General features: G+C 40.6%; 1 protein-coding gene across 1 annotated transcript in view; it reads right to left on the bottom strand.

Moving 5' to 3' along the window:
• Positions 1–201: 201 nt before the first annotated feature.
• PRMT9 (protein arginine methyltransferase 9) overlaps positions 202–10,628 on the bottom strand; it is a gene marked incomplete at its 5' end in the record, with an annotated part of 28,959 nt that continues 18,532 nt past the window's right edge. The window contains 3 exons of the mRNA XM_079718189.1: positions 202–574; positions 866–988; positions 5,312–5,465. Of these exons, the coding sequence (XP_079574315.1) occupies positions 359–574; positions 866–988; positions 5,312–5,465 (493 nt within the window). The 3' untranslated portion in view covers positions 202–358. The remainder of the gene's footprint in view (positions 575–865; positions 989–5,311; positions 5,466–10,628) is intronic.

The raw sequence follows: 10,628 nt of genomic DNA, 5'->3' as shown, positions 1-10,628 counted from the left end.
AACTGAATATGAGACTCAACATTCCCTATATTTATAGCTTTAGAGTACAAACTAACAGGTTTGGCAAAATTTAATCTATAGTAAGTAAAACCAAGCAATGAAAAGTTTCCTAATTTGAAAAATGAATGACAGCCTTTTCCAGTAAGGAAGTCTGCAGCAATATTTTTGTAATAATGCTACTCTTTAATATAGGATCTTTTAAAGACACTTTATTAGTGTCAGTTTTTTAAAAACATTTGGCCATTACAAGGACCTAAATCTTTGTACTCCATTTTATGATGACAATCCCGCTACTCATTCAGACTAGAACTGTGTACTTCTGCTCGACTTCCACCTTTTTTCATGAGAAAACTGCTCTTCATTGCTTTACTGTGATGCTGACGTTGCTTTTGTGGTGCTGGACGTTGAGTACAAGTTCGTCTCCCATTTCCACCTGGATGGGGTTATCTAAAACAACGGCAGCTTGTTTCCAGTGGGAGGCTTCACTGGACGTATCCAACCTAATCTCATCGTCAAGGTACATATGATACCAAAAGGGAATGGCAGTCACTTGTCCAGATTTACAGATGCATACCTATGGAAATTAAGAAATCATGAAAATTTCATCAGAGTACACAGAGCAGACTTGGATAAGTCTTTGTCTTTTTAGCTTTAGATCTAAATTTTATAAAGGAATATATTTAATCACCCAATTCAAATTAATACCAACCTGTTTTATTCACTAATATTTACCCAAGCCCATGTTTGGATATTGTTCAGAAAATTTAAGTCTGCAAAGGAAGTGGCTAAAAGTATTTTATGTATGTAAAGTAGTATATAGTTAAAGATAATTCTGAATACAACAAGAGTAATCATTTTATATTACCTTTACTTCTCTGTTAGAGGTGTTCAAATATGGCGTCATTAAGTCTAGTCTTAAGAGTTCCACTGGTTTGCTTAAAGGTATACAGGGCAGTGAGGATAGGTCCAGAAATACACGTATAGGTACCTAAAGAAAGTAGAAAATTTTCACGTTTACTCAATTCTTTTTTTGACCAAGTCTCGTTAAGTTTCCTGCTTTGTACTTCGCTCAGTATGATATAGTGCTTTTGACATCTATTACCTCATTTAATTCCCACACATCAACCTTAAGGCATAAGGACTTCCATGATTCCGTTTTACAGGAAGAATGAACAAACCAAGGTTTTAGGCTGATTAAATAATTTTCTGTGATTTCAATTATCTATAGATTCTTCACTTGGATGAAAGCAAAGTTTTACTTAACCAGGCAGTTCCAAAAAGTTTAAGCCAAGGATGTGCTTATGTGTGAAAGATGAACTAATAAGCAGATAGTACAGTAAGCCCCCTACGTATGATCAAGTTCCGTTCCAAGAGCACATTTGTAAGTCCAACCAAGTTAGCCTAGGTATCCCACTAACACAATCAGCTATATAGCATTGTACTATAATAGGTTTATAATACTTCTCACACAGATAATGCATAAAAAACAAGCACAAAAAATAGAGAACATTTTTAATAGTATAGTACAGTACCTTGAAAAAATGATCCAGTAATGTCTGGGTAGTAGCTCTTTTTTTCTCATCACAGATGAAACAGTAGCACTGGATTGCATTCGGAACGGCTGCTGCAACCTTCGTGGTACCGTTCTACATTCGAGTCCTCTGCCTCAAAAACTAACAGTGCCCCCCGCCCCAATAAAGAAGATCCCCTGGCCACTTCCTGCACTGTGAATCTCTCCGGTTCTTCAGTCTCTTCTTCCTCTCGTCTCTCTCTGTCCTTTCTCTGGGTCGAAGAGAATTCAGGAAATTCCCGGGCAGCTACCGTTATCTCTACTCACTGCCTTGCCACTTTTACACTGTGAAGGTTGGCTCTAGCCTTGAACCGATGAAACCAGCCATGGCTGGCATTAAAAGATGCGCCCTCTGATTCTTCGCCATGTTTCTTCTTCAAGTCTTCATAAAGGCTTCTAACTTTCTCTTGCATCAGCATTAAGCTGAGCGGGACTCGACGCTGATGCTGATCCTGCCTCCACACACTGAGAAGTTTCTTCATCTCCTCCATCACTTTTCCACGCTGCTTCTTCGATATTATTGACATCATTGGCACAGCAGACTTCACATGTTCCATGATCTTGTCCTTGTTCTTTAAAATCATGCTGATGGTTGAACGATTCACGTTATAAGAATGAGTGACGTCTTTTCGCCTCACTCCATTTTCAATTGTTTTCTCTTTTGTTTCCATCGTTATCGCTTGGTGCCTTCTTAACAGTACCAGTTACATCACCACTGCTTTTACGCTTGCTTCCAGACATCTGGGCTTGAAATAAAGGTACTGTACCACTGTACTCTATACAGTACTGTAAAGTACACAAAAGCACAACCACTTGTAGAGGATGCACGCACATGACAACATACGCCAGACACATGAACTAACTTGCGTGATTGGACATGCGAACGCATGTTTGCATCTTTGAAAGTTCGCAACTTGAAGGTTCATATGTAGGGGACTTACTGTACAACATTAATTATTGAACTGTTAGAGCAAATATGCCAAATTCAACCAAACAGCTAATAGTGCATTTCATTTTGAAAATAGGTTATTTATCTAGAAGGCAGTGGTTCTCAACTCTGACTGCAAATTAAAATCACCTAAGGAGCTTTTAAAAAGTCCAACTGCTCAGGCCACACCTCAGATCCATCTGGAGTTGGGATCCAGATACCAGTTGTTCTGAGAGTACAGTCAAGGTTGAGAACCACTGCTATAAACTGTTCCATCAATTTTAGTAGCAATGGAAACTTCCTACTAATAACTTTTAGCATATTCTCATTTGAAATAGAAAGGAAACTGTTTAAAAAGTGTTCTCTGTCCGCCTGCTGATGCAGGGGACACGGGTTCGTGCCCCGGTCTGGGAAGATCCCACATGCCGCAGAGCGGCTGGGCCCGTGAGCCATGGCCGCTGAGCCTGCGCGTCCGGAGCCTGTGCTCCGCAACGGGAGAGGCCGCAACAGTGAGAGGCCCGCATACCGCAAAAAAAAAAAAAAAAAAAAGTGTTCTCTTTCCTTTGAATAAAATATTAGAGAGCAACTGTTCATGGTGAGAAAGGACACAGATATGTCAACCTCTCCCTGGGGATCCTTGAAGGCATCCAACCTTTCCTCCACATAAAAACAGCAATTCCATGCCATTTCCAGGACTCTTGCCCTATATCCCTATTTGTATCAGTCACCAGAAGAACAGCCCTAGATTCCTGTGTCACCTCTCATCACCTGCACTCTAATCCCCACACAGCTGTACCCATCCCTCGTCATCTGTCCTCACTTGTTTCTTAACCTAGCCTACTGGCCACTCCTGTCATCTTTGCTAATTCCTTCTTAGATTTCCAATGTCGAGCTCATAACTTGGTGAGTTCTCTAGAATTTAGTTCTCAGCCCTCTTCTCTTTCTACACATCCCCAAGGTGATTGCATCCCATTATTCTGGCTTTAAATATCATCTACCAAATCTGACTGCCAAATTTACATCTCCAGGCTAGCTATTTCTCTGCATTCTTATCCAACTGCTTCATGACCCCATAAAAACGTAAGCACAACCTGATCCTCCTGTTATTTTCCCCATATCAGTAAATGGCAACTATCCTTCCAGGCGCTTTCTCATACCCCATGTCCCATCTATCACAAAACCTACCTTTAAAATACATCAACAATCTGACCACTTTGCACCACAACCATTGCTACCACTCAGGTCTAAGTCACTACCACCTCTCTCCTGGATTACCGCAATAACCTTATGCCTCTGCAGGCTCTCCATCGTGGTCTACTCCCAATACAGCAGCCATAGCAAGCCTTTCAAAACAAGTCACACCTTACCACTCCTCTGGTCAGTACCCTCCAGTTTTCCACCTCTTTCAGAGTAAAAAGCCAAAACCTTCACCACAACCTCTACAGGAGGCTCTACAGGATCTGGCTCCTAATACTTTTCTCACTGCATCCTTCATCCGACTCTCCCTCATGGTTTCCTGCTGTTTCTGAATACTTGTTGATCCTTTGACTTGTATATGGTTTGCTTCCTTATTTCTCTCTGGTCTCTGGTTAAATATCACTTATCCTTGAGTCCTTTCCTTAGGCAGTACCTAAATAAAATAGAATATCCCATCCCTCCAACTCCCATTCTCCTCTAGCCTTCTCACTTCTCACCATCTATCATACTAATCTTTCTAGTCCTTTGTTTACTGTCCATCTCTTGTCTCTTTGTCGTCAACTTGAATGTTAGCTCCAGATATGTGAAAAATATATCAACCATGAAACATAAGCTGTGAAAGAAAGGAGGATATGAGATGGGAAGCAGGGTGAAAAGATGGCAGGATTAAAATATCATAGATTCTGATGGAATCGAAGAATTGCTGATGTCAGGATCAGGAGAGAATAAGCTAGAAAGATAGGAGATGGTAGTATTTTGGGACCACACAAAGAAATAATTTAAACTTCTCTGTCTTCTGGTAAGTGTATTTTGTTTATTAAACTCTCCAGAAAAACTAAAAGTAAATAAACTCTAAAACCTTAGTCTGCTCTGAAAAAATCATTTACTCAACAAATTTATATTTGTTTAGCAAGTATTGTTCATGGAAGATCTAACAATGCATATTCAAGAGCTTACCATCTATAGCCTTTTGATAAAAGGTTTAGATATCACTCCTTTAATTCGGTACTCAACATCCCACTTCCCAAAATGCCGCTTTGGCTTACACAGCAGATTCCACCTATTTCCAACCCCACACCTCTTCCCTAGACATTCCATCCACTCCCACAGTTATAACTCACACATTTTATTTTGCTGCTAGTAGCTCTGCCAGCACTAAATCCTTGTTTTTCAAAGAGCAACTAACCCCTTTCCTAGGCTCCTCCATTCTGGCTCCCTGCAGCCTGACCGCCCAGACGTTAACTGCTCACACCTCTCACCTGCCAGCCCGAAGTCTCAATGTGATTAAGGGTTCATGTTTAGAACAGATGTCTCCTTCTGGCGGCTGCTTTTTTAGACAAGGAGCACACTTTTTCATAAGACTAAACCCAGTACCCTATTTTCCATTTACAACACTGGTTCCGAGCAAAATCTATAGACTTTTGTCAGTAGGAACAAGAGAATTGCTTGGCTATACTAACCCCTAGGTTGATTTTTACCAGTAGTAAGTTCCTTTGCTACAGAAAACTGATTACCATCCCAATCCAGCTAAACATAGTGACTATAAAACTACAGAGAGAGATAAGGCAGACTGTGGGCGACAGCCAAGTGGTTGAACTTCTCTTCAAAACACTTACCTGAAACTGGTTAATAAAAGGTGCTATATTAAATCCAAGAGTTCGTTCTGTTCCCTGCACAGCGCTCTCCTCCACCAGTGTCTGCGATTCCACGAGCAACCCAAACATCAGCATGTACTGGGGAAAGATCTTACCTCCAGACTGTAGCAAACACCTGGAGGAAGGAAAAATGCTTTAAAAAGCATCCTGATTCTCCACATTCTATAAGTATCAATAACTAAATCATGACTAATTGGGGAGGTACAGATTGTATATAATCTAACACACTTTAGACCGGTAGCTGGCTGGTAGCTCAGAATGGCTACCAGCCGGTTACTTGAAAAGTAACCGGTCAGCTGGATGGTTACAAGTTTTTACATTAAGGAAGAATCATCAATGGCTATTAAAACTAGTGGGTAAGGGGGACTTCCCTGATGGCACAGTGGATAGGACTCCGTGCTCCCAATGCAGGGGGCCAGGGTTCGATCCCTGATCAGGGAACTAGATCCCACATGCATGCCGCAACTAAGAGTTCGCATGCCACAACTAAGGAGCCTGCATGCTGCAACTAAGGAGCCCTGGAGCCACAACTAAGGAGCCTGCCTGCCACAACTAAGGAGCCCACGTGCTACAACTAAGGAGCTGGCGAGCTGCAACTAAGGAGCCCGCCTGCTAAAACCAAGACCCAGTGCAACCAAATAAATAAATGAATAAATTAAAAAAAATACTAGTGGGTGAGGGACTTCCCTGGTGGTCCAGTGGTTAGGGCTCTGCACTTCCACTGCAGAGGGCACAGGTTCGACCCCTGATTGGGGAATTAAGATCCCGCATGCCAGGCAGTGCAGCCAAAAAAAAAAAAAAAAACTAGTGGGTGAAAGTTTGATTAGGAAAAGGATATTTACATAGTCTCAAAGTATCACTCCCATAAATGACTTAGATATTACAAAGGGAAAATAGCAACTTAGGGTAGAAAAACCTAATGGATACAACTTAAACTAACTGATCTAAATTCACATCAACAATATGGGATAAAGCAACACCATGTGCCTTTGTGACAAAACTGCTGTGGTATTCCTCTGTAAAATGGGTAATCTGACTCTAGTAAGAAACATGAGAAACATTCCACAAAATAAAAGGCCTGCACTTTTCAAAACTGCGAATGTCATGAAAGACTGAGGAACTCTGGGCATATACACAGAGAAAACCATTAATTCAAAAAGACACATGCACCCCAATGTTCACTGCATCACTATTTACAACAGCCAGGTCATGGAAACAACCTAAGTGTCCATCAACAGACGAAATGAATGGATAAAGAAGATGTGGTACATATGTACAATGGAATATTACTCAGCTATAAAAAGGAACGAAATTGGGTCATTTGTAGAGACATGGATGGACCTAGAGGCTGTCATACAGAGTGAAGCAAGTCAGAATGAGAAAACAAATACCATATATTAACGCATATATGTGGAATCTAGAAAAATGGTACAGATGAACCGGTTTGCAAGGGAGAAACAGAGACACAGATGTAGAGAACAAACATATGGACACCAAGGGGGGAAAGCGGATGGGGGGGATGAATTGGGATATTGGGATTGACGTATATACACTAATATGTATAAAATAGATAACTAATAAGAACTTGCTGTATTTAAAAAAAAAAAAAAAAAAGACTGAGGAACTGTTCCAGAGTAAAGGAGACTAAAGAAACTAAATGCAATGTGCGATCCTAGATTGAATTCTGGACCAGGAACAAAAAAGCTATAAAGGATATTACTCCAACAAATGGTGAAATCTGAGTAAGATTTTTCCCTTAGATATCAGTACTGTGTCCATTTAGATTTCCTAATTTAGTTAAGTGTGTGATGAATGTATAAATGAGTGTCCTTTTTCTTACAAAATACACACCAAGGTGTTTAGGGGTAAAAGGATACGGTATCTGGAACTTACTCTAAAGTGTTCAGAGAGGATACTAAAGCACATGTGGCAAAACAGTAACAATTTGTGAATCTGGGTGTAAGGTACATGTTTGGTTCTTTGTACTATTCTCTAACTTCTCTGTAAGCTTGAAATTTTTTCAAAATAAAAAGTTAAACACTCTGAAGGGGAAAAAAAAAGCGATTAAAAATCCAAACACTGTATTAAAAGTGCGAATAAAGGGCTAACAAAACCCTTTCTCCTCCTACAGTTGATCCTGGATTCACTTTGTTTCCCTGGAAATCCCAAAAAGGTGGAATGTCATCTTGTTATCAGCAACACTGCTTATGATTTAAAAAAATTTTAAATGCCTCTTAATAGGTAGATGCATCTGGATTGAGAGAACTGTAAACTATAAATGCCTGATGGGAAGCCACACCACCTCTGGGCTTCCCTGAGTGTGGGATGACTTGTAACCACGTGTTCCTATTGCTGGGACTTGGAAGCCATGCCCCGGGGAGAAGTTCCTACATGAGATGTAAGGCTCTTAAGCCAAGGCAGCTCCCACGCCCACATGCACAGGGCTGTTTCCACACACCTGAGCTGTGTGGGAGGCATGAGAGCGGTGGGTGGGTCACCTACTGCCATCAAGTTTGCCCCATTTACAATCAAACGTTAAATCCCTCATTTTTACTGAACATTCCAAGTCGGTTTCCACTTGAACTTCTAGGACAGGCTACTACAGACAGCTGGACTTTGTATTATCTATTGTATGTATCTTTCATAGTAAGCTTTCAGTCTTAAATATTTCTAGTCAGTAAGGATCTATTTATAAAAATACAGGACTGAATGTCTGACCAATGCATACCTAAAAAAATAGTTCCTGCAAGTTTCTAAAATTGTACGCCACACAGTTTCCCTGAATAAATCATTGAAATCTTGACAAACTATAAAAACACCCCATTCCTCAAAACCACTTTGGCCCTTCTGCTCTTAAGTTAGTTTCAAATTCTTCATTCTGCTTTTACTAAACTGATTATCTCAACCATTTAAAAATGTCTAAAACCAGAACAACCACTGAATTATAACAAGACATGGTAACGAAATGTAATACAGGTCCCTTGATTAGAACCTAGACTGGGGAGAAAAAAAAAAAGCAATAAAGAATATTACTAGGATAGCAGAGAAAATTTTAATACAGACTATCTACTAAATAATAGTATTTTATCAATGTTAAGTTTTCTGAGTGTGATAGTATTGTGATATGCAGAGGAAACCCTTTGTTCTCAGGAGATACATGCTAAACGTTAAAGTAAGGGGGGAGGTTATGAAGCCAACAACTGTCAGATGGTTCAACAAATAAAACAGTAGCCTCGTGTTCACTGTTACTTTTCTTGCACTTTTTCTTTAAGTTTGCAATCTTTCAAAATAAAAAGCTGTCAGGTACACAGGCTGCTCTTCCTAAAGACTAGCTAATGGGGAGCCAAATCATAACCAGGTCATTTCCTGAGCACAGAATCGGCAAAGAAAGTTAGAGATGATTCCTGAGTGTAATGGCATCAGTCTGACTTATAGACAAGTCATGATTCGAAACCAGGATAATCTCTCCTCACTAAATATAAGTACGTGATCATTTAAGTTGTAGTAAGTCCTTATATATATATATATTTAGCCCAAAAGTAGACTCCACTCTGACTCCAATGCTTTATTCATTTTCATTATTCCTTTCCTACCAACTTTTTAGCATTTTAGGTGAAGTCTGGTAGAAACTGAATCTCCACAATTAGTAAAATTACATACCTCAACAAAAACCACACAGCTGTTATCAAACTTCCAATCTATACCTTTACCAAACCAGATAAAATTTTAACATCTTCCTAAATAAGTGGAGAAACTTACCCATTTTCCTCAAATGGATGAAGTTAATCCTGACAACCCATGTTATTAAATTTTCTGAACTGAAGTTATCTGCTAATTGTGATCCATTTAAATGAAAACATCTAATTTTTCTTAAGATCACAAAGTCTCAAATGAGAGACTAGCCACAGAGCTTTACGTTGCTTGACTAATTCCCTCCACCCCCAAATAGCCACAAGAAGGTAGCGTTCTCTTAAATCAGCAAACAAAAAGCACATAGGTTAATAAAAGCCAAACTTCTAGCCATAAAGGGAGGGAGGGAGGGCAATACCATTAGGTCATTTAGGGGGTAACCAGAAATCAGGCTAAACAAGATGTCAAAAATACATCTGTTGGGCTTCCCTGGCGGCACAGTGGTTGAGAGTGTGCCTGCCGATGCAGGGGACACGGGTTCGTGCCCCGGTCCGGGAGGATCCCACATGCCACGGAGCGGCTGGGCCCGTGAGCCATGGCCGCTGAGCCTGCGTGTCCGGAGCCTGTGCTCCGCAACGGGAGAGGCCACAACAGTGAGAGGCCCGTGTACCGCAAAAAATAAATAAATAAAAAAAATACATCTGCTGAACCCTGCAAAGTCAGAAAAGGCTGAATCAAGTACTAACAACCATGCCAGAGATAAATACTACACAAAAGCAAGTATGCAAATTATTTTAAAAGGCCGTGTTCACACTATTTTAATCTAAAATCTTAACTCAGATCCTTCTTAACTCAATGTTACCGTTACTAACAAGAATGCTTCTTAGTCATGTGTAGATAAAACAGTAATCGCCTTGCAACTCCACTTAGCTTCACAGACACTGAGTGGTTGGTTTGTTGTCACACCACGGCAGCTGCCAGACTCCTCAATGGAACCCTCTGCAAAGCCAAGTAATATATCTGAACCATCTGTGCCCTCAGGAAAAAAAAAAATATATGTTCCAACTCAAAACTCTAACCATAAATGGCAAAAATTCTGAAGAAACTCTTCGCCGTTTCCTTGTGATCCAACACAAAGTGTTTTAAAATGGGTTTAAATTAAAAAAAAAAAGCTCACCAGGCTTTTAAACTTTCTCCTGTATTTTAATCTAGTATGACTGAATAAAAGTTAATAATGAACATTTTAAAACAACGTTAGCAAAGGTAACTGAATACTTAAGTTTGTGTAGTGGCTTATTTTTTTCCTTGCCTTTCTTTTGGGAGGGTTGGTATCCAGTGAGACAGATGCCCTTTATCCTTATCCTAAATACAATCTAACCCGAGTGCATCCTCTTTGACCCGTCATGAGGCCTCCCCACTGTCAGCGGCTAAAGATAATCATAAAAGGCTTGGGTGGGAGTCGCTGCACACCTCTGGCCCCGGAAGCCAGGGAAGCCGACACCTCCAGGAGCACCTGGTACGGGGCCTGGGCAGGAGCTCCGGCTGAAGGGCAGGAGCACTGGCCTCCACTGTGACTCAGGAGCTGTTCTGCGGGACGGGGCGAACACTGGCTAAAACAGCGATCGCGGGTGCTACCAGCATTTAGTTC

This window comes from Hyperoodon ampullatus, assembly GCF_949752795.1.
Source record: "Hyperoodon ampullatus genome assembly, chromosome: 1".
NCBI lineage: Eukaryota > Metazoa > Chordata > Mammalia > Artiodactyla > Ziphiidae > Hyperoodon > Hyperoodon ampullatus.
The sequence above is the reverse complement of the archived record's forward strand: the minus strand, read 5'-3'. Positions and strand labels throughout refer to the sequence as shown.